We start from the raw sequence: 25,685 nt of genomic DNA on the forward strand, positions 1-25,685 counted from the left end.
TGTTATCCAGAGTTTACCAGCAGCGCAGAGCGATTGTAGACTGCCAGATGTCAACTTCCACCAGAACTGGTAGTCAGGTCAGTCAGCTTCCTCAAGTCTACAATGAGGAGTGGACGTGGATGTCTGATATCTGTCAGGTGCTGAGTAACTTTGAGGAGTCAACACAGATGGTCAGTGGCGATGCCGCCATCATCAGCCTCACCATCCCGCTGCTTGGCCTGTTGAAAAACTCTCTGGTCAGCATGAAGTCGGAAGCTTTGCGCTCGTCACAAGAGACGGGGGAAGAATATTCCCTTGTTGATAGCCAAAGCACCCTGAGGTCTGTTTCTCAGCGCATATCGGAGGAGGTGGAGGTGGAGGAGGATGAGGAGGAAGAGGAGGAGAATGTTGGCGAGACACAAGAGGGGACCATTGTTGAGTCCTTCACTGTTCAGCGTGTATGGGCAGAAGAAGAGGAGTTGGAGGAGTTGGAGGAGGAGGAAATGGACAGTCAGGCCAGTGAGGGGAGTGAATTCTTACGCGTTGGTACTCTGGCGCATATGGCAGATTTCATGCTAAGCTGCCTATCCCGTGACCCTCGCGTTCAAAGAATTTATTCCAGCACCGATTACTGGGTGTTCACTCTCCTGGACCCACGGTACAAGCAAAATCTTCCCACTCTCATCCCTGGAGAGGAAAGGAGTGTGAGAATGCATGAATACCAGCAGGCCCTGGTGCACAAGCTGAAACAGTATTTCCCTTCTGACAGCGCTAGCGGCAGAGTGCGTAGTTCTGCGGGACAAGTAGCGAGGGAGAGTAGGCGAGCAGGCAGCTTGTCCAGCACTGGCAAGGGTACGCTTTACAAGGCTTTTGCCAGCTTTATGTCACCCCAGCAAGACACTGTCACCTGTCCCCAGTCTCGGCAGAGTAGGGCTGATCTTTACAGAAAGATGGTGAGGGAGTACGTAGCTGACCATACCATCGTCCTAAATGATCACACAGCTCCCTACAACTACTGGGTTTCAAAGCTGGACATGTGGCACGAACTGGCGCTGTACGCCTTGGAGGTTCTTGCCTGCCCTGCCGCTAGCGTCTTGTCCGAGCGGGTTTTCAGTGCAGCTGGTGGCATCATCACCGATAAGCGTACACGCCTGTCGACTGACAGCGCTGACAGGCTGACGCTTATTAAAATGAATAAAGGCTGGATTTCTCAGAATTTCCAATCTCCACCAGGTGAAGGAAGCTCAACCTGAATAATTGATCCACTCCTCCTCCTCCTCCTCATTTTCCTCCTTCTCCTCCTCTTTGTACACTAAAGCAGAGGAAAATGGCTATTTTTTGACAGGGCCCACTGGCTCTTGCTATAGTACTTCATGCATTTAATTTTTCTGGAGGGCCACCTACCCGGTCCTCTGTTTGAAACAATTTTTGTGAGTGCCACATACAGGCACTCAATCTATTCCATTTTTCTGGAGGGCCACCTACCCGGTCCTCTGTTTTAAAAAATTTTTGGGACTGCCACATACAGGCACTCAATCTATTCCATTTTACTGCAGGGCCACCTACCTGCTCCTCTGGTTTGAACAATTTTTGGGACTGCCACATACAGGCACTCAATCTATTCCATTTTACTGGAGGGCCACCTACCTGCTCCTCTGGTTTGAAACATTTTTGGGACTGCCACATACAGGCACTCAATCTATTCCATTTTACTGCAGGGCCACCTACCTGCTCCTCTGGTTTGAACAATTTTTGGGACTGCCACATACAGGCACTCAATCTATTCCATTTTACTGCAGGGCCACCTACCTGCTCCTCTGGTTTGAACAATTTTTGGGACTGCCACATACAGGCACTCAATCTATTCCATTTTACTGGAGGGCCACCTACCTGCTCCTCTGGTTTGAAACATTTTTGGGACTGCCACATACAGGCACTCAATCTATTCCATTTTACTGCAGGGCCACCTACCTGCTCCTCTGGTTTGAACAATTTTTGGGACTGCCACATACAGGCACTCAATCTATTCCATTTTACTGCAGGGCCACCTACCTGCTCCTCTGGTTTGAACAATTTTTGGGACTGCCACATACAGGCACTCAATCTATTCCATTTTACTGGAGGGCCACCTACCTGCTCCTCTGGTTTGAAACATTTTTGGGACTGCCACATACAGGCACTCAATCTATCCCATTTTACTGGAGGGCCACCTACCTGCTCCTCTGGTTTGAAAAATGTTTGGGACTGCCACATACAGGCACTATCCAAATTAAATTGTCTCCATTGCAGCCTCCACACGTTGTCTCCATTGCTACCTCCAAAAGTCGTCCATATAGCTGCCTCCATACATCGTCCCTTTATCAAACGAGGTGTGTCAGGCAGAAATTTGGGTTGTTTTCATGGATTCCACATCAAAGTTGTTAACTTTGTCACCACCCTGCTGTGTAATCCCCAAAATATACTGGCAAACTTTTACCATTTAGGGATATTATTTCAGCGCTTCTTGCGCATCTGTTTACATTCCCCTCACCCGGCATATCCTAAACTTATAAGAACGCTACTACACTTGATCTTATACAAAAGGTTCTTAGAAGTGCTGTTTGGGGAGTAGCCTAGAGACAGGGGCTTGGATTGGCGAAAGCTCGCCTGGCAGCGGAACGCCAGCTCCATGCGCATCATGCGCTTCTTGCGCATCTGTTTACATTCCCCTCACCCGCCATATCCCAAACTTATAAGAACGCTACTACACTTAACTTGGTGCAGGCTGGGACCGAGTCTGACCCTGGGGCTGGTCATATACTGCCGACGCAGAGAATTGCGGGGCCTACCTCGGTCCAGGTCTCAAAGGCCTACTATACCTCCTCCCACCCCTCCTCCACCTCCTCCTCCTCCGAATCACCATCCGTGGGCATGGCGCCATCAGTCGGTAGCTCTAGGCACAGCAGCAGTGCCGTCGCTAAGCGACAGCAGGCGGTGCTGAAACTGCTGAGCCTAGGCGATAAAAGGCACACCGCCCAAGAGCTATTACAGGGCATTCCACATCAAAGTTGTTAACTTTGTCGCCACCCTGCTGTGTAATCCCCAAAATATACTTGCAAACTTTTACCATTTAGGGATATTATTTCAGCGCTTCTTGCGCATCTGTTTACATTCCCCTCACCCGGCATATCCTAAACTTATAAGAACGCTACTACACTTGATCTTATACAAAAGGTTCTTAGAAGTGCTGTTTGGGGAGTAGCCTAGAGACAGGGGCTTGGATTGGCGAAAGCTCGCCTGGCAGCGGAGCGCCAGCTCCATGCCAAGATCCAACTAACATAGTTTTAACTGCAGCACCTTTAATCTACTACTAGTTCACTGCCTCCATACATGGTCCCCTTATCAAACGAGCTGTGTCAGGCAGAATTTTCGGTTGTTTTCATGGCTTCCATGTTAACTTTGTCGCCACCCTGCTGTGTAATCCACAAAATATACTGGCAAACTTTTATCATGTACCGATATTATTTGAGCGCTTCTTGCTCACCTCCTTTGGTTCCTCTCTGCCACCCATTGGTTTGAAGCCTGAGTCCATTTAGGGTATGTCGCCATGCCACTCTCTAGCCTGCTGCCGCTGCCTCTGCATGCCGTCCCCTATAGTGTCAGGGTCAATTATTGGATGTTTTAGATGCTATCTAGCTTCATTCTGTCACTCTGTCATGGCCATGCTGTTGCCCATAATTTTGGCATAATGGTGCGATTATGCAGCCTCAGAGGCATCCATGCATGCTGCCCCTGCTGTTTCCTGTCCATTTCCGTGGTGTTTCCATGCTTTTCTGAGGTTCCCAGGTGTTTGGCCAAGCTTCCCTGTGCAGAGCCTTGGTCCCCTTGAAAAATGCTCGAGTCTCCCATTGACTTCAATGGGGTTCGTTATTCGAGACGAGCACTCGAGCATCGGGAAAAGTTCGTCTCGAATAACGAGTACCCGAGCATTTTAGTGTTCGCTCATCTCTACTGGTGACACTTCTGAAATGCTAGAGTATGAGAAACCATGAAGTTAAGAAATGCAATGCCTAAAATACATCAGGAAGTAACTACTGAGAGATTACTATTTTTGTACTTTTCTCTATAGCATAGATATTTACCCTAGTAGCAGTACAGCACTGAGGACATCAATATCGCTAAGAGGTGAGAGAAGAAAAGGAACATGATAAATTATATTATTGTGCATAACTGTTTTGTTTTATTTTATTTTTCTCAATTTTAATTTAATTAAAAACAATTGTACATACTTTGTATCATTTTTGCGAGTTATCTGGACACCAGCTAACTGATTAGTAATAAGAGTGAGTGGAATTAGAATTTCTATATATTTACTATATATTTATATAAATTTTGCACCTGATCTCATGTAATATATTTTGCTTATACATGGTACTTTTTGTGAATACTTTTGAAGCTTTTTGAGAAAAATTTAGAATCAAATATATTCTGAAGTTCAATACCAATAGCATATAATTCCGAGTTATTTCTATTTTATATAATGTGTGCCTTTTTCATTTCTTTTTTTACCAAGTTAACCAAAGGCTAAAAACTATAATGAATTATGCTAAGAAATTCATGTTTTTTGTTAAATCATTGGAAAAATTGGAAATGGTATGTTGCACTTTATGTTGTGCTTTAGTCACATTCTATGCCATTTTACAGAACAGCTCTATGCCCTTTCAGCTATGTAACTGAATCCAGGTCATACATTGGGCCAGATCTATTATTTTTGATTCAATAGTTTTCTGTCGTACCTTGCACATAAAAGAATGTCATTTTCGTTTCTGTATGTATTTAAGTAGTGTCTTCGACTAAAGGGCAGTGTAGCTGCAGAGTCAGACCGCGTGTCATATTTATTACAGCGACTCAAAAGAAATATGGAGACCGTGCACAAGTATTCAATAATCTGATGCACTCTGCACATTAGTGATACCAACTGTAGTGCAGTTTGCTCACCATTGCTAAACAGCATCTGGTCAGTGGCGTAACTACAGCGGTAGCAGCCATAGCAGCCGTTAAGGGGCCCACAGTGTCAGGGGGCCCCGTCATCTGACCTGACACTAAAGAATGAAGAATGTGCACCATTGTATACATATTATGCTGCATATTGTGGTATATATATATTGTTTATGTGTGTGTATCTGTGATGTGTATATGCTGTATGTGTATATGATGTATGGTGTGTATAAATACAGTACGTTATGTGTGTATGTAAGCTGTATTTCTGTATATGGCACTGTATGTGTTTATATGTGATGTGTATATGCTCTATGTGTGTAACAGTGTATAGATGTATATGTATGAGTGATTAACTGTATGTTTATGTATATAGGAATGTAATATATGTACATTTTTAAGCCGTCAGGGGGCCCCCTTCAGAAGTCTGCTGGGGGGCCCTGCCTCTCCTAGTTACGCCACTGCATCTGGTGTTGCATCAGATTTAACTATAGATACAATAGTTCATACTGATGTACCAACTTACAGGCAACTCACTGTGTCCTCTGCTGAAGCTGTCTGGATGCTGGTAATTTACTGAACTTTATCACTAAGCTGCAATAATCAACTATGAGAGTTCACTGCTATGAAGCTTTATTGTTAATTCCTCTACCCATTAAAACCCAAAAGTTTGAAAATCCAACAAAAAATGTTGTCTTGAGTTAAACTTACATATTATACCCGTTCTGATTCGCATACAAATTTAACTTAAAGCATAACCGGCATTTGAAATAATTTTTTATATTGTGTATGGGAGGATGTAGTGAACATTTTTCTAATACAATTTATTAACAATTTTTGCTTTGTTTGTAAAAAAAATCATAGAGATGCATATTCCAGTCTATGCACTGGGTGGCTTTAGAGGCTGTATGAGCTCACATCTAATCTTTCTGTCTTTGGTTAAACAACTCTGGGAGTGAGGATTAACCCCTTTCACTTTCAGCTTGATGTTTAACCTCTTAAGGACGCAGGGTATTTTCGCTCATTTCTCGCTTTCTATCTTCAAAAATCCACAACTTTTTCATTTTTCCGTGTACAGAGCTGTGTGAGGGCTTATTTTGTGCGTAACAAATTTTACTTTCCCGTGATGTTATTTATTATTCCATGCCATGTACTGGGAAGCAGGAATTCCAAATGTGGAAAAATTGAAAAAATACACGTTTGTGTCAAGTTCTTGTGGGCTCAGTTTTTACTTTCACTCTGCGCTCTAAATAACACCTCTACTTTATTCTTTGGATCGGTACGATTGCGGTAATACCAAATTTATACAGGTTTTATTGCGTTTTAATACATTTTCAAAAATTAAATGAATGTGTTCAAAAAAGGAAAAAAAATTTTGCCATCTTCTGACGCGAATAACTTTTTCATACTTTGGTGTACGGAGCTGTGGGAAATGTCATTTTTTGGGAAATGAGCCGACGTTTTCATTGCTATCATTTTGAGGACTGTGCGACATTTTGATAAATTTTTATTACATTTTTTAAGTCATGTAAAAAGGTGTAACAGTCGTGTTTCGGACATTTGGGCGCCATTTTCCGTTCCGGAGGTCACCGCCGTCAATAACCATTTTTATATTTTGATTATATTTTTTATATTTTTGCATAGTATACATGACAATGAGCCACAGGCAGAAGCCATGTAGCCTCGGGTCAAACGAAGACCAGAGGCTACCATGGCAACTAATCGCCGCCCCCCGACGTTCGGGGGAGCGACGATCGAAGGGAAGACGGCGGCGCCCATGCGCCGCCATACTTCCAGTGCTGCCGGCGACTTTGCCGGCACCAAAGAAAAGGTTAACACTCGCGATCGGTGCAAGCACCGGCCGCGGGTGTTAGCGATGGGTCTTTGCTGCGATATGCAGCAAAGTACATCTCTGTATGAAGAGGACTCAGCCCGTGAGCCCTCTTCATACACCCTTCACAGCTCCTTGGCGGATATATCCGCCACGGAGCGTGAAGGGATTAAAAATTATGCTCAAAGCATACTGCAGCCAGGAAAAGAGCACAAAGGGTTAACACTTACAGCTGGGTAGAAAACAGTAAAGAAGAGAGAGATCTGTCTTCAATACTGAACACAGATTTGCCCTAGCAAAGTAGAAGTAACATTGTAATGGGAATGCAAATAAATTAATAAATGTAATAAGTGGACATGAAAATTGCCATGTGCTGGCTGTCTTAGGTTATTGACCTCTGACAAGAATAGACATTGTACAGCTCTTTGAATGACAGCTGTAGCTGGACACTTCCCCCTCACTAGACTATCTTTATATTTAGTTGCACATTTGAGCTTTATCATCAGCTTTATGTAATGGACATATATGGCAGCATGTGTTCTCCTCTGTCATCAGTCACATGTGTAAGTAGATTGTGAGGGGCAGTCCCAGGATTTCACTATAAATAATAAAGTTTATTTGAATGCTCCGGGGGCGAAGAAACGAGATGGAGCACAAAGCAAAACGTGTCACCTGTGTCTCTACCCCCACCATAAGGGGGGGGGGATGTGTTCTCCCTGTCAGTCTGTCGGTCTCACTCTCACACCCACAGATAACTACTGTTAGCCATTGTAACGACAGTAACTATTCACAACTTGCCCCTCTCCACAATATCAAAAATCATCTGAAGTGACGGTTACTGTTTAAGAACAAACCCACAGAACCTATCTTTTACATAATCCAGGGACTTTAGTTTTATAGGTTTTAATGCTTTTTAACGCCTTTGTGTCTTTGTATCATGACAGAAAAGACTAACACCGTTGTTATTTTTTGTTCAAAAAGTTTTTTTATATTTAAATTTTATATTTTAAAAGTTACATTTAAAATAATTAATACTATTACATTCAGTTTCACAATTCACCTTTATCAATCATAATAATTCTATTTACCATAAATGTATTATTTCAACGATTGTTACGGTTCTCTTAATCTTACAGCTGAAATGGAATTTTTTAGAAGACTGTTCTATGTGGCAGGAATCATTGGTGAGTTGTTTATGCTTATGAAAACTATATTTAACCATGCATACAAGAAGGATTAACAAGATCAGCACATCAGAAGCTAGGATTAAAGGGGTTGGTTGCTTTTTTAATCTATCTGTATGAGCCTGTAACTGTTGTTTTACCATGGACCATTAAAAGATTCACATTTATTCAATAACAAGTGAGTGCTGACCTCATCCATATCGAGTTTGGGGATGGCCACTTTACCTGATGTTTTTTGTAATGTGTGTGTAAGTGTACCGGGCAACATATTACCGGGCAGGTAATTTACTATTTACTATCTATTTAAAGTTCTGCACTACTTTCTTGATATGTAAAGTGAAGCCTCCTGCCTTTTACCTCCAGACATTCCTGGACTGATTGTTCATGGACAGTTAGAGATCACATGACCCTCCATATATGTCCATGCTGCAGAAACTGCAAAATCCTGTCTGTGTGACAGGATCAGACCTCAGGGCTGCTATAGCAACAATCTGCACCCCCCAAAAGAGGCAAGGGGGGGGCAATCGTGAGAGTAGAATCCCCCAGGAGGCATTTCAAATGTTAGACACACTCCAAACGTGGGTGTTACATTATGGTGCCAGCTGTTTGTTACAACTTACACCCTGAACGTTAACTAATCAAGCTCATTGATGGTTGTATCTGTTGATGAGTGTCAAGAGGTCTGCATATAAAAAGTTTAGTCAATTATCTTCCAGGTTTGGTTTTTATGTCTCTCACTGTGACGTGAATTTATAGACACAGTGATATCAAATGTGCTCATGACTTCATTAGTTTATTTATTTGTATGTTCCTTCTGCCTTCAATAGGGTGTTATAGGGATCTTAATATAAAAGGCCTGGAAGCTTCAGAAAGCATCTCAACTGTCACGGCAACCAATCTCTGGTGGAGGCAACTGGCACCAAAATAGTAGCACTCAAAGATGACCTGTCACCACAAATTAGTGCCCTCATCCAAACATACCTACTAAATCTACTCCCCGGCCCCTTTCTAAAGCTGCCCATTTCATTACCCTGGCTTTAATCAAACTTCACTAATCTTCCCTTAAGCATATGACACATAACATACTTATAGGTCCAATCGATCGGCTTATTCATCCAGGCACTCCTTTTACTTCACAGGTCACCACTCTCCCTGTCTCCAATTCTCATGCTTGCGCATGAGCAGTAAGTCCCCGCAAGTGCCGAGAGCATGAAGCTAGCAGCACTTGCACAATAGATGCCGGCGAGGCTGCCAACTTCAATTAAAGGAGACGTCAGTGGGGTGGTGCCGGCTTGCGCACTGGATGCCACCATCGCCGGCATCTAGTGCATAGGGTAAGAGCTGGAGCCTGGCATCATTTTGGGGAGGATGCAAGGATTTGATAACCACTGGCAACTGCCAGCAGGTACTAATAGGTTTTTTAAATTTTAAAATCTATTCACTTTATATTACATTGGGGCACATTTACTAAGTTCTCTGTTCTCTGCTCCTTGCAGCAGACCCTTCCCCTGGCTTCCAGGACGAGGTCACACTGAAACACACTGACTTCCTGCCAACAAGCAGCAGTAGCAGCGATAGGAGAGCTACAAGCTACAGGCAGATAAGATCTTTATCCGGGGAGGGGGAGGGATGCACTTTAGATCTGAGTGTGTGTTGCAGAACAGAGATGTAGCAAAGCTGTGCATGTAATATGCATCTCATGGATCTCATAATCTCTGATCTGTCTCATCTCTCTTTCTATGTGTCAGATACTAGAGCAATGTTCAGAAGGTAAATGAAAGTGTATATAAACCTTGTACCCTGATAATCTAACCACACTTTTAGCACATAGGACTAGAAGGATCTGCTTATAGAGCTCTGCCCACAGCCTGGAATTTTACACTGACCAGTCTAGGGAGTGATAGGAACTAACACAGCAATAAAACTATAAAGTAAGTGATTAAAAATTATCTTTATTGTGTAAACATCACTAGGGATTGAAATTTGAGAATTTTCTTTTGTGGGTAAACCTACCTGAAAATACTACATGAAAGCTACAGTCACTATAAATAAGACACATTCCAATGATTTAAAATGTTTCCAGAATGATGAGATTGTAAAGATGAATGAATACTGTGCAATTTTTAGAAATCGAATAACATATAAAACAAAATAAATGTCGCTGACAGAATTAAACCGTGTGTTTGCAATAAATTAGAAAAAGGAAGGAAATGTGTGGTTCACACCATACAGAAATGAACGTCTGTCTGGGACATTTTATTCTCGTAAAAGACTAATTCGAAACACTATTGTGGTATTTGAAATGCTGAGAAAAGTATAGTGTACATTAAAGTGTAACTCATGAACATTGTTAGATCTAGATATAATTTGATCGGAAAATACAGGCATTGGCTACATTCACACGGCCGTATGGGGGCCTTATATACGGCCAACGTATATACTCCGTATATACGTCCCACATTGACGGCAATCACAGCATGGCGCTGTACCGGAGTGGTACTGTGCTGCACACGTGCAGCCCCGTTCTGTACCTGGGAGAAAGATAGGACATGTAATATGGTGCTGTGCACCATATATTGCTATGGAGAGGGGCATAGGTGAGCAGTGCTCACCCCCTCCTCCTATCCCGGGCGCCTACATGTGCCCGCCATGCTACGGTACGGCGGGCACATAGTCGTGTGAATGTAGCCATACAATTAAAGAATACTACCATACAATTATTCTATATACTCAACACCATGACCTCCACAAAACTACTACAGGCGGTCCCCTACTTAAGAACACCCCACTTACAGATGACTCCTAGTTACAAACTGACCTCTGGTAATTGGTAATTTTCTGTACTTTAGCCCTAGACTACAATAAACAGCTATAATAGTTATTAAAGGTGTATGTAATTAAGCTTTATCGTTAATCCTGGTTCTTATATCAATCCAACATTTTTAAAATCCAATTGTCGCAGAGACCAAAAAAAATTTGCCTGGAGTTATAATTATAAAATATACAGTTCCGACATACAAACTCAACTTAAGAACAAACCTACAGAACCTATCTTGTACGTAACTCGGGGACTGCCTGTACCAAAGGCTTCAGCTTCATGCACAGGACCTTAGGTCACTCACCCCACCAAAGAACATTAAAAATGCCTGGTCACACAGTAAATCTGGGCAGAAAGAAGGCCTGCTCTACAAATGTCAGTGCGCTTGTGCTAATGAGCCTCAAAGGCTATTAGGATAGTTCCCAGAGCCCCTCTGTGCTGCAGGGCACTGGTATCAACCCCAGTAGCCTTTTAAACTCATTATCATACTTTTATAGAAGTGGATTTTAGAAGGAATGAGGCCACGAAGCCAGGGGAAGGGTCTGCTGCAGGCAGCAGAGAACAAAAATAAAAAGATTACGACAGTCACAGTGCCTGGATCTATGAGTAACTGTCCCTGGTTTATCAGGCTTGATTTTGATGGTAGCGGTCATCCCTTTTTTTTGACTGTACATATGTCATGCTAGAGAAGAATTCAGGAGAGCAGAGATCTCTATAGATCATTGAGGGCAAACCTTTTAGAGACCGAGTGCCCAAACTACAACAAAGACCCGCTTATTTATCGCAAAGTGCCAACACAGAAATTTAATTTGTGATTTATACTCCCTTCTCTGTCACAGTTTTCATTGATACCAGCACCTGAGGACACCAATAAAGCAGAAAATAGTCCAAGGTACAGCTGTCACTTTAAAATAGCTCTGTGCACAGCAAGTCCTGGGCTGTCGGGGACTGCAGGAAGATACCTGGAGTCATCTCTGGTGATGGCCACAGAAAGGGCTCCGAGTGCCACCTCTGGCACCAGTGCCATAGGTTAGCCATCACTGCTATAGATCATGCTTTTAGACAAGCTTTCTAAAGAGTTTTTCAGTGAAGGGGCAGAGAGCCTTGCAACAATGTGGATTTTCATATTTTTAATTTATATATTTAAGACAGTTAACATTTTTACTATGGATCATAACAAGTATTCTTTTTATGCACAGTTAATCTCTGGATTTGGGACACTTCTGCGGGTATGTATTGCTATAAAGTTATTTTTAGGGAAGAGTGGGGGTTGTCATCTTCCTGTTTACTGGATTGTATGTAAATGCATGGGGTAATTAATATAATAATCACTTACTAATCAATGTTTAGATATAATGAAGGTGCTCTATGTTAAGATATAGGATAACAAGGGTCCTATACATTTATACATGTACTATACATTCACAGGTAATCTCCATTGTGTGTGCCAGGATATGCAGGATCTATTAGTACTGTATAAACAATTCAAGTAAAACATCTTAACTATTGTATCATTTTCTCTATTAAAGTAAAAAAAAACATGTTGTTCTCTATTTTCCAAGTAAAAATGTTAGAAATGTTAGTAGTTCATCCTCAAATTACATACATACACAAATTGAAAGCTATAAAGAATTAATTTCGAATTTCAATTGACTATTGAACAATTGCTGTGCACTGCTATTCACTGGACCTCAGTCACCCTCATCAACGGCAAATATTCACAACCTCCTCTTCTCACAGACCATGAAATACAGTATATGCACTCATGCCACCAATTGACAAGGAATATAATGGGGCAGATTTATAAAAAAGTGTCCAAAGGTTAGACAGTGCAGAGTTAGACTAGACAGTGTTATTCTGCACCAGATTCCTATAAGTGTCTGGTGCTGAAAGATAAATAGTATAGTATATGTATACTTATACTGTCTAGTCGTACTCTGCACCCCCTTATTGGTTGGCTTACCTTACGCCAGAAAGTAAGGACACAATTCTGTTGGGTCAGCAGTATTTTTGGTGTACTGACCTTTTTGGCATGAGGCCACGCCCCCTTGTCTAAGACCACGCCCCTTTGTCGAGCTAGTCGTAGGAGAGCCAGAAAACTGTCTAAAACCCTTTGTCAATGTGGTGCAGACAGTTTTTCAGCGCAAACTATGACAGAATTCTGACATGGACAGATTAATAAATCTCCCCCAATGTACTTCCTTTCCCTAGACTATAAGTGACTTACCTGTGATGTCAATATAATGATATAATTCATTTATATTGAACAAGATAAATCTTTTATTTTTAGGTTACCCTACATTACCCTCTCTCGCTGTGAGTCCATCACAATCTTCTTATCAGAATGGACAGAAAATCACTATGATCTGCACCCCACCAATTAACACCGGTGTGAAAGGAATCCGCTATTTCAGGAATAACACTGAAATACATTGTGATACAAAGGAAACAATGACCCATTACTCAATGCTTATCTCAAAGAAAGAGAGTGAAGGTGTTTATACATGTAGCTACTGGGTCATATCTAATGGATCAAAAAACCAGTCAATGGGCAGTAACACAGTCAACATCGTGGTAGCAGGTAAACTGTTTACAAGGAATTGTGTAGTAATAATATGCATGAAATTAATTAGTTCCTGTGGGAGATATTTATCATACGCCTGCGCTTGTGCAGCCCAATACATCAAGATACATCAGAGATACATCTCTTCATGTATCGGGCAGGGTCCTGCGCAGCGTTTATTTCTACGCCAGACCCTGCCTGACGTTGAAATAAACGCAGCTGGTGACTTATCACTTATGCCTCCCCTTCACGCCCCTTCACACCACACTGGTGTGAAGATGCCGGATTGGGCTAAATAATTGCAAATGCTAGCTTACTGACAAGGCGCAGAGCCCCTGATAAATATTCCCCTGGTCTTTGTATAGTTTGCCATCACTTAAAGGGTTTTCCAGGCCTAGGCATGGACATATTTAATTGGAAACACTTTGGATGCTGAGGTAGAGATGAAAAAAAGTGGTCAGCAACAGTGGTGTTCACATTGGGGCAGATTTATCAAGTGTCTGAAAGTCAGAATATTTCCAGTTGCCCATGGTAACCAATCACAGCTGCCCTTTAAAATATTCATGAGCACTGGTGAAATGAAAGCCGAGCTGTGATTGGTTGCCATGGGCAACTGGAAATATTCTGACTTTCAGACACTTGATAAATCTGCCCCATAGTGTGCCATGGGAACCAAATCAAAGAATGAGTATTTTTTATTTTACCCCGACTCCACAAGGGTTTAAGCCTGGAAGACCCTTTCAAACTTCTGGCTCTTATTAGAAAGTATATTTGAACTGCTTACCTATAACATCACATCATGTATAATATATACACAGTATACAAGAGATACCGGTAAATAAGTATGCTTAGTGAGCTAGACCTGTCAAAAGTCATTCTCAAAACGACTATGCAGCAACCACTGAATTTTTAAATGAGAACATAAAAAATATGATATATTTTAGCTTTTTTTGTAATAAAAAAAAATACCGTATGTACTTGAGTATGAGCCAACCCAAGTATAATCCGAGGTACCTAATTTTATCACATAAAACTGGGAAAATAAGGTGGAAAATGCATTGGTCACAGCCTACACCCAGTATATAGCCAACCAGCACATGCCCACCAGTATATAGCCAGCAGCCCCCTAGTATATAGCCAGTTCCTGCCCCCTTGTATATAGTCAGTAGCCCCCTAGTATATAGCCAGTGCATGCCCCCTTGTATATAGCCAGGGCCTGCCCCCTTGTATAGCCAGGGCCTGCCCCATTGCATATAGCAAGTGCCTGCCCCCTTGTATATAGACAGTGTTTGCCCCCTAAGTATAAAGCCATCCCCCTGCCCCGAGTAAAAAGAAAAAAACTCTACCTTTCCGATGCCTCCTGCAGGTCCTCTTCTGTCTTCTAAAGATGTGGCTCTGAAGACACAAGAAGACCTGCGGGGTGTCGGAAAGGTGAGTACAGAATTTTTTTTTTTCATAGACCCGAGTTTAAGCCGAATAGGGTTTTTCAGCACATTTTGTATATATACAGTACATTAAAATACTGCCAGTGCTAACACATATATAACATTACTGTGATTTTACTTTACTATACATTTGGAGCTTACCAGCGCACGTTTTTATCAAATTGTATGCAGATGCTAAGCTATTTAGCTTTTCTGTTTACTTATGACAACCAATAGACACTCAATACAGTACATACAGATTGCTGCTTCAGTGTTTAGATATTTCAGTGTGATTTTTCTATGCTGTATTATAAGTATTTCCAGATTTTTTAACTTGTGAAAGTTAAAAGTGAATTGCGTCAGCCCTTTTTTGCCTATTTGCTACCTGTCATTTTCATAATTCACGATTTGGCCCATTTGTTAAATATATAAAAGTTTACACAAATAAAACTGTAAAACTTTAGAATATTATAAAGAACATCACATTTAAAAAAATGTTTAGAAAACCAATATGAATGTCTTTCTTTTGATAACGTTATGCTATTTAAAAGCAATACAGGAAGTCCCCAAGCTACATACTGTACAAGATAGGTTCTGTAGGTTTGTTCTTAAAAGGGTTTGTCTAAGTGTGACTCCAAAGTGTTTTTGCCCTTATGACAATAGGATTTCCCAAATTAGGGGTTATCATGTGAACAAGGATTATCAATAAATCATTGCAGAGACCTTTGATAACTTTAACATTTGACTGGGGCTAAATGTCAGTAAACTAGCAGCATCCAGAAAGCTGCACCAGAGGTCACAGTGGGCAGAGAGATCCATCTGTAACTAGGGGTCAGGTTGTAAGTGAGGTGTATTGGGACTGGGACTGGGACTGCCTATATGGAAATTTGAAGCATGATCCTCTGCAAAGATTACGAAATAAATAAGGTGATATAATTTCATAAATGTAGAAATTCATCTTTCTTTCTTTTTTCATATTTTTAGATACTTATTAATACTATGTATTGCGTTTTCAGTACTTGTGCATTAAATATATTCTGCAGTGAGTGTATGTATTTAAATATACTCTTATTTATCCCCTGTATTTTATCAATAATTTAGATACTACATCATTTTGGATTTATTATATAGCAGGTGGGATTGTCGTTGTTGCTGTATCGGTTTTATCATGCATATTGTACCGGAGAACTCAGAAAAGTAAGTCTATTGAAAAGCAAGCATGTATATATATGAAATAAATGCACAAAAAAGTGATGTTCAGCATATGACCTATATTTTAAGCACATGTAATGCCTACTTAAATGGATTTACAATGTGTAGTGCTTAAAGTTTAATGAATCAGTAAATGTATTTAATTTAGTCAAAGAAATGCCACCCCACACCATTACTGACCCACTGCAAAACCGGTCATGCTGAAGGATGTTGCAGGCAGTAGATCGTTCTCCATGGCATCTCCAGACTCTGTCACATGTGCTCAGTGTGAACCTGCTTTCATCTGTGAAGAGCACAGGGTGCCAGTGGTGAATTTGTCAATCCTGGTGTTCTCTGGCAAATGCCAAGCACGGTGTTGGGATGTGAGCACAACCCCCATCTGTGGACGTCGGACCCTCATACCATCCTCATGGAGTTGGTTTCTAATCGTTTGTGCAGACACATGCACATTTGTGGCCTGCAGGGCTCTGGCACTGCTCCTCCTGTTCCTCCTTGCACAAAGGCGGAGGTAGTGTTACTGCTGCTAGGTTGTTGCCCTCCTACCGCCCCCTTCACATCTCCTGGTGTACTGGCCTGTCTCTTATGTCCTATGGACACTACGCTGACAGACACAGCAAACCTTCTGGCCACAGCTCGCATTGAGCAATCCTGGATGAGCAGCACTACTTTAGCCACTTGTATGGGTTGTAGAGTCCGTCTCATGCTACCACAAGTGTGAAAGCACCACCAACATTCCAAATTGACAAAAACATGAGCCAGAACACATAGTTTCATAAAAGTGGTCTGTGGTCCTTCCATGCAGAACTACTCCTTTATTGAGTGTGTCTTGCTAATTGCCAATCATTTCCGACTGTTGTCTATTCCATTTGCAATCAGTGTTGCTTCCAAAGTGGACAGTTTGATTTCACAGAAGTTTGATTAAGGGTGCATTCACATACCAGTCTGTGGGGATGTATTTGTGGGAGCATATAGGTCCCCATGGACAGCAATGGCGGCCCGGCGCATGCTCTACCTTTTTGCGTGTGTGCGGCCGTGCACCAATGTTTTCTATTGAGGGGGACAGGGGTCACCTTCTCCTCCTCTCCTGCGCATGGCAGTATACCTGTCCGGCCGTGTAAATGTACCCTTACCTGGAGTTTTATTGTGTTGTTTAAGTGTTCCCTTTATTTTTTGTAGAAAGCATCTATATCTAGATGAAAATAAAGTCATTGGAAAACATCAGGACACTCCCTTTTCCTCCCCCCTCCCTTTATTAAGGCTGGATTTACGCTATCCCATGATCAAAAAACGAGACGAGTGCTGTGTCCCAGACTGATCACTATGCTGGGTACTGAACTCATGCATCATATTGATATATGATGCACAGAGTTCTAATTTCCCCAATATGTAGCAGAACCGTTGGCTCTTCTATGTATCGGGAAAATAAGAACTCTGTGCATCATATATAAATAATGTGAAACCGGCCTTAGAGCTGGCTATGAGACATAGAGGGGGATTTATTAATTGTGCCGTAAGGATGACTGTCAGTATCGGAGATCAGTCTCCGCAAAGCACAGCCCAATGTATTAAAGTGGTGCACTTTAAATTGCCTACAGTAATGAAGTGTTCGCCCAAATGTTGCATGCACTGCACTGCGCCTTAATTTTGCTCTCAGACCAATTTTTTCCTGGTTTATTGTGTGCCTAAAATTGCCGGCAAGATACACATAAATGTGGAGGATAATGTGGAAAAGTCGGGCCATGCCCACTTGCACCAAAAAAACCTCAAGGTGTTGGGATAGTCGGAAACATCTGTTCTTTCTGGCGCAAACTCATTATAAATGATCCCTACCAATTCTGCACCACAAAAAAACGTAAAATCCCAGCATTTTTTGGGCACAGATACGATAATACATGTCCCCCATAGTGTTTGTATTATAATTGACCTTGGCTCTTGATGCAGAGCACTAGTCTGTTGTTGGATGTTTTACTTATTTTTTATCTAATTTCCATTCTATACATAAGGTGCATCATTGTTGTTATATGTATATATTTTTATTACATTGGCATTTACAATGTAGGGGATTGGGGCGAGGGGCATGTCAAACAGGATGATTACCACTATATTCTAAGGGCCTACCAATAAACATATTTTGTAAATCTTTTACTCATTTTAATAGTTTATTTCAAGATATTTCAACATTGTTTTAGGATACTATTTGGTCATCCACCGTCCTTACACACTCTCTTTTCTCTAGAATAATATTCATTTCAGTGTGAGATGACTAGCAGCCAGACATGTATTGTATGGTGCCCACTGATATTTACTTCAGTTGTCTATACTTTAGAAACCTGGTCATGTGTCCTTCTTTTTCCCCTGCCTCTCTTCCTTATTTAAGTAGTTTGTGAAAACCATCTTTCTGTAAATGTAATTGACAAAATTACATAACATAAGAGAACTTATTTGTGCTAAGCATTTTTTTTTTGCACTTGCCTAAAACTTTTGCATAGTACTGATGGTACAGTATATAATGATATATAGATATACATAGAGGTATGCATTTTGTTGTTTAACTTTTTGTAAAAATTATAGGTTCATTAAGTAAGGAGGATATCACTTTCTTGAATGATGTAAATATGTGTGTAGCTAATGTTTTTCTTATTTTTAACCATATTATACCATACTATATCATAAGAGTATATAATATAAAAGTAATACTTTCTTTATCCCTAGAGAAAGGTCCAAACTACCGACCAGGAAGCCAAGTATGTTACTTTATAAATATATCTAAACATTTTTGTGAAAAAAAAAAGTATTGAAGTTATTACAATCCAGCACTTTCACAGCCAAAAAAGTGAGCTGAAGGATGAGGATCTCTGCCATTAATGATATTGGAGCTATGCCTGACTGTTTATTGTACTCTTAAGCAGGGAATGGTCTAGGAAGTATTGCTACTGATTTATTTGACAGGTTATACACCTGAAATGTTATGGCTATTTAGAGTTTACATTTTCAGTAGAAGCAAAAAAAACAACAGCCCAGGCCCTTAATGCACACGTAAAGAGGTTCTTGAAGCGTTAATATTTTTTCAAGAGTGGTGTGGGCAGCTGTAAAAAAATGTAAGCAGTTGTACCTCCCTCCAATTCCTGTCCAGCGCTGTGCATCTGACACCATGGATCTCCATAGATATACTCATAGATATATAGAGTTACAGTGGTGGCGTCACATTCATAGTGCACTATGGTCCTGAGTGTGGCCTGTGTCAATGTACACAGGCAGAGGCTACAACAGGTCTGAACTATAAACATGGCCTCACTGCTGCAACTCTGTATACCTATAGAGATCCATGGTGTCAGAAGCACAGTGCTGGGCAGGAGTGCCAGAGGGAGGTAAGTATATATGTTTTCTTTTTAAATAAAAAGGGCTTGAATAAAAAAGGCATTCCCTAGAACACATCTAAAAATATATAAACACATAAAATCTTAAACATTTTGGATATCATCACATTCGAAAATGCTTGATCTATCAAAATATTGAAACAATTATCCCATGCAGTGAATCCTGTAACAGAAAAAGAACCTGTGAATTTTTTGTCCAAACCTCTGTTTTTTTTATTATTTTGTGAATGTAAATAAAAAGTGATACAAAGGTAATACAGTTTTCAATGGAAACATAATATCATCCCCCAAAAAATGTACTTAAATCTTAAATAAATCCATAGACCAAAGTATAAAAAAGTTGTGTGGGTCATAGTATGCAAAGATGCAAAACATATATATTTTTTAGAGATATTAAGACACAAAATAATTACATACCATGTATACTCAAGTATAAGCTGAGGCACCTAATTTTACCACCAAAAACTGTGAAATCTTATTGACTTGAGTATAATCCTAGGGTGGGAAATGCATTGGTCACAGCACCACCAGTATATAGCTAGCCAGCCCCCTGTAGTATATAGCCAGCCAGCCTCATAGTATACAGCAAGCCTGCCCCTCTGTAGTATATAGCCTGTCAGCCCCCTGTAGTATATAGCCTGCCAATTCCCTGTAGTATATAGCCTGCCAGCCCCCTGTAGTATATAGCCTGCCTGCCACCTGTAGTATATAGCCAGCCCCCCTTGTAGTATATAGCCTGACACTGCCTTGTACTATATAGCCAGCCCTCCCTTTAATATACAGCCTGTCAGCCCCCTGTAATGTGTAACCTGCTAGCCCCCTGTGGTATATAGCCACCAGCCCCCAGTAATATATACCCAGCCAGTCCCCTGTAGTATATGGCAGACACCCTTTAGTGTATAGCCTTCCAGACCCCTGTAGTGTATAGACATCTAGCCCACTGTAGTATACAGCCAGCCCCCTCTAGTGTATAGCCTGCCAGCCCCTGTAGTATATAGGCTGCCAGCCCCTTGAAGTATATATCACCTGCCAGCCCCCTGTAGTGTATAGCCTGGCAGCCCCTTGTATCATATAACCTGCCAGCCCCCCTTTGGTATATAGCCTGCCAGCCCCCTGTAGTGTATAGCCTGCCAGCCCCCTGTAGTATATAGCCTGCCGGCCCCTTGAAGTATATATCACCTGACAGCCCCCTGTAGTATATAGACTGCCAGCCCCTTGTAGTATATAGCATACTTTCCGAGCTTTCATTGAGAAAATTAAACTGACTTTGACTAGCAAATGGTATTATATTTCCCCCATCTTCTTTCTTGCTTAATAGGTGAAAAACATTTCTTCATCACCATTGGTCCAAAACCATCTGAGCAATCCGATTTATTCTGTATTCTGCGAAAATTCAACACCATCAAATAAACAACTGTCATCAGCAAAAGCAAATACCAGGATGACTGATTCCGAAGGCCTTGTGCCTAAAAGTTCCACGAAATCTTCAGCATCAGTTGAAGATTTTTCTCAAGTTCAAGAAGAAGCTCATATATATTCTGAAATCCAAATAGAAACAAAGCCAAACAAAAGCTATGATCAATTACCATCGACAGACTCTAAGAGTTCTTTGCTTCATGACGCAAATATCACTATTTATTACACTGCACATGCCCCTCCTACCTCTTCTGTTGTTAATCCTAATCTGATGGAAAAGCCACATTTTTAGCCAGCACTCTTATCCAATGTTTACTGGAATGCTTAGGTCCTCACATGCCTCTACTTCCTAGTTCCTCTCAAAACACAGGTAAGAGAGCTTAGCTAATTGCTGCTGTATACCCAGATAGATCAGGATACTAGTCCTTTATTTATTTTTTAAGTTGACAACATGTTTATTGATCCTTCATCAGAAAACATAGATTAATTCATATAGAACAACAATCTTATAATTAGTTACTACTTATCACAGCACATCTTACAGTTAGTTACTACTTATTACAGCAAATCTTACAGTTAGTTACTACTTATTCCAGTGTAGAGATGAATCGACGTTATTTCGTAAACATGAAAATGTCAATAGATACATTTGTGGAGGAAAAATCCTCCCTTCATCGTACTTCTCCTAATACTTAAATACTTAAATATGGCACATATTTAAGTATCCGAGTCACAGATACAGAGGAAAGAGAAAAAAGAAAAAAAGGAAAAAGGGAAAAAGGAAAGAGAAGAATAAATATAGTATTTTTCTATCCTAATACGCTTATGTATTGACAGGAGGCGAGTTACTATAACAGGACCAAAGGAGGTATCTCAGTTCCTAAATTTATAGGGTATATGTAACTAAACACTAACCAAATTGAGATTTGAAATTTGAAATTTGAATTTGAAGGGGCGTTTCGGGTTCATATATTCAAAATTAGCCACCGACGCCAATTATGTTTAAACTGTTTACCTCTTATTATGCCTTGTTCCCACATATACATTTCATAGCGATGGCATTCATTCATACTCTCTATTATTGAGTCTCTATTAAACTGGCTAGCAGATTTCCATTGCTTTGCAATAGTCATTCTCACCACCGCACATAGTCTGCTTATTAGCCATTTCTCGTTCTCAGAAAAACCCCTCGTATATATATCCAATAAAGCAATGGCGGGGCAAGGTGGAGTATGTGTATTCCTTATTATTGAAATAAGATCAAAAGCATAGTTCCATATATGCACCACTCGGTCACAGGTCCACCACATATGCAGGGTTGATGCTATGGCCGTACATCCCCTCCAGCAGTACTCACTGACATCTTGATTAGCCTTTGCAAGTTTTTGGGGGGTTAAATACCACCTACTCCTGATTTTAAACAAATTATCCATATGATTTGTGCATCGCAGATTCCTATTTGAATCCTCTATTGCCTTCCTCCACTGTTCTTCTGAGAAAGACAGTCCCAGTTCTTTTTCCCACCTTACCATATACGGTAATTTGCCCCTACTATATCGGTGAATAAGATCCCTATAAGCTGCGGAGGTGCCTCCCTTTGATCTAAATGACTTAATATATGTTAAAAATCTCAGCCTAGTGTAGACCGATTCCTCTAAAAAATCTTTTAATGAGTGAGATAGGGATTTTAACCTGAGATATATAAACCAATCCGATGGGGGTATATTAAATTCCTTTTTTAATTCTCTAAATGATATCCAATTTCCATTTCTCTTCAGGCCCCTAAGATTTTTTATTCCTGCTTTTATCCATTCTGTCAAGTCCAGGTCCTCTACTAAACATTCTACGGATATTAGATCTATTTCCTCTAGGGAGAGTTTTATTTTGTCTTTAAACAGATAACAGTACTTGCTCCATGCATGCAGCGTCTCATCTGTCGTTACTAGTATATCCCTCCCTAAAGTACCTACTCTTTTTTTCCCCTTTAGTTCTAATAGTTTATACAACAGCAGAGCTTTTAGTGAGCGTACATCTGCTACCTCTGATTCTATTCTTTCCCACCTATCCTGTACTCTCCCTGCGGCCCACCACTTCCAAATAGGTTCTAGTAATGCTGCTTCCTTTATTTATTTTTTAAACCCCTTGTTAACCCACTCTTTTCTAAAAAGAAAAAGCCTGCATCCATAAAAAGTCCAGCCTCCATTGCTGTAGAAATATTTATAATATTGGAATGACATGTAATAATTATAACAGGGCATGTTAGTAATGTTACATCATATTTGCACAAGGAACGAATATTGGGCTGTAGCATTTGCACAATGTTGACCCAACATCACTGTTTAGGTAAAGAGACTGGAAGTCATGGGGGGGGGGTGCGAAATTTACCTAATAGGGTTGAAAGATAGGTATTAATAATTTTGTTAGTTTTATTTGGACTCCAAATAAAAAAAAATATTCTTCCAGGATAACCCCTATAAGGTGTAGGCTCAGGGGCATACATGACTGGTGAATGATATGTCATCTAGGCCATGCTAACTGGTTTTAAGACCTGGTGGGAAGGAGAGGATACTAAATATAGGATCTGATAAGACCACCATTCTTAGTCCAGAGTTTGATGCATAAAGATGCTCCAAGCCTATTAATTTATTCAAAGGTAAAGAAGACGATAGGTAGTTTTAGCCCATGTAACAGATGAGAGTCAGAGGTCTACCCTAGTTTGAGTGGGATTTATGTTTTTAGGTACAGAAATATTGGCATGGATTTGGTAGATTACATTCCTCCCTAATCCGTTTTCATATTAAGAACAGTTCTTGAACAATTAACAGGTAACCTGTAGCTCAATACAGTATGTTGTATTAGTGTCTATACCACTATGACTTTTCAATTGCTATTGTTGGTTAATGAGGCAGAACTGAATATTTTTGTATTCTTTTATGACAATGTCTAATGACAATGTCTAATATGTTGTTGTTTGCTACTTGTTGTGTGACATGTCTTAGTGGGCCTGGTCATTCTATTAAATATTAAAAGTTACATTTTTAAAATCACTTTCCTATGGTCCTTTATTGTTTTCCGGGATCTTGATGGTGAAATTTAGAGCTCTGTACTATTTTGGTCTTGATGACATCTGAAGAAAGGATTAGAAAAAGTAAGGAAGAGAAAAATCGCTATAATATGCGATTATACCAAACAGCACATAATGATATATGACAGCATAGAAGAAAAAAAACCTGTTGAACCATATGTTGAATCCCCTCATGCCTAAAATCTGTAAAATTGTGTAATTATTAAGTGGAGAGTGACATATTTCGAGAACATGAGCCAACTCCATAAATTGTACTCTTTTTGAGTCTCATTAGGGGACTTCAACCTTTCCCCAATCTCTTCAACCATTAAGTCCCTTACAGTCTTAAGGTTTTTAAGTGGTGGGATCATGGACTAAGGGCAACTGTCTTCCACCACTGATCATGGCAGATAATTGAGGTACCTAAACAACACTAGCACATGGAGGGGGACACCAATTGGTTGATTTTACAGCTGGGAACCTCTTAGAGACTGCAGTCCCTATCATTGGATATTTTCTATTAAAGCCAGTGGTACTGTATACACAAAGGGTGCCTTGGATGGGGATTTTACTGTGGTTAATATGCATAAAAAGCATTCATAAGTTGTTAAATAAAGTGATTTCTGAATTTTATTAACTGTGGTTCTATGTGGTTCTGGCTTCAATGTGAAGGGGAACCCCTGTATGGCAGATGAGTCTTATCATGGACCATGGCCAGAAACTTTTCCATTGCATATATGTATTTTAATGTGTTTGTTATGTGGCTATGAACTAATAAAAGTGATTTCAGTCTATTGGATCTGCAGAGTACCACTGTGTCTGTGTTCTTGTTGTTTATGTGACTTATGAATTTATGGTGAAGTCCACATCTAATCAATGTGCAATCCTCATGCATACCTCCCAACATTTGTGGGAGGGAAACAGGGTCAAAATGACGGCACACCCCCAATCCCTCCCAAATTTTTATAATAATAAAAATCTTCTCAATAATTACATTTTTTTTAACCTGACTGAGATTTGAACCTAGAAATTGCAGAGTCCATGTGCTATAATGACACAGCGCCTCAGTGATTATCTAGCTGAGGATTTTTGGTAACTAAGAGCTGGTAACTGCTACTGTTACACTGTGACACAGATTTAAAGGGGTTGTCCGAGTTTAAAAAAAAATATATATGTGGCCGGGAGCGGGGTTACTAAAACAATAAAGCTGTACTTACCTCCCGGTGCCCTCCCGTATCCAGCGCTGCTGTCTCTCCGGTCCGGGGGCCATGTAAACAAACATGGCCGCCGGAGCAGCGCTGGATTCAGCTTCCGGCCGGATGCGACAACCTTCCGGTCCCCATACACAATGCTGTGTATAGGGACGGATAGGCGTACCCGGCCACGGCCGGCCGGAAGCTGAGTCCAGCGCTGCTCCGGCGGCCATGTTTGTTTACATGGCCCCCGGACCGGAGCGACAGCAGCGCTGGATACGGGAGGGCACCGGGAGGTAAGTACAGCTTTATTGTTTTAGTAACCCCGCTCCCGGCCACATATTTTTTTTTTTTTTAAACTCGGACAACCCCTTTAATGCCTTGGAATATAGAGAGGGATCTTTTTAGAGATTATTATTGTAATTATTGAGACAATTATTATTTTTATTATTATTATTATGGAGATGATTATTATTATTATTTTTACTATTATTAATAATCGGCTCCATAATAATAAAAATAATAAAATGTATAATAATAATAATTGTCTCAATAATTACAATAATAACCTCTGAGAAGATCCCTCTCTGTGTATCAGTGCATTAAATCTGTGTCACAGTGTAACAGCAGCAGATAACAGTTCTTCA

At 40.6% G+C, this 25,685-nt stretch overlaps 1 protein-coding gene across 1 annotated transcript; it reads left to right on the plus strand.

Annotated features, from left to right (window-relative positions):
• Window positions 1-4,093: 4,093 nt before the first annotated feature.
• On the plus strand, window positions 4,094-24,638 carry LOC140128311 (uncharacterized). Its single transcript, XM_072149926.1, has 7 exons — window positions 4,094-4,143; window positions 7,924-7,971; window positions 11,989-12,018; window positions 13,080-13,370; window positions 15,878-15,973; window positions 18,701-18,732; window positions 20,684-24,638. The coding sequence occupies exons 2-7, from the start codon at window positions 7,929-7,931 to the stop codon at window positions 21,071-21,073; spliced, it is 882 nt and encodes a 293-aa protein (XP_072006027.1). The 5' UTR covers window positions 4,094-4,143; window positions 7,924-7,928; the 3' UTR covers window positions 21,074-24,638.
• Window positions 24,639-25,685: the final 1,047 nt, after the last annotated feature.

Source organism: Engystomops pustulosus, chromosome 1, assembly GCF_040894005.1.
Source record: "Engystomops pustulosus chromosome 1, aEngPut4.maternal, whole genome shotgun sequence".
Classification (NCBI taxonomy): domain Eukaryota; kingdom Metazoa; phylum Chordata; class Amphibia; order Anura; family Leptodactylidae; genus Engystomops; species Engystomops pustulosus.

Coding starts and splice junctions, on each gene's coding strand:
- LOC140128311 (XM_072149926.1), top strand. CDS start 7,929: ATGGAATTTTTTAGAAGACTGTTCTATGTGGCAGGAATCATTG. Junction 7,972..11,988: donor CTATGTGGCAGGAATCATTG/GTGAGTTGTTTA, acceptor TTTTATGCACAG/TTAATCTCTGGATTTGGGAC. Junction 15,974..18,700: donor GTACCGGAGAACTCAGAAAA/GTAAGTCTATTG, acceptor CTTTATCCCTAG/AGAAAGGTCCAAACTACCGA.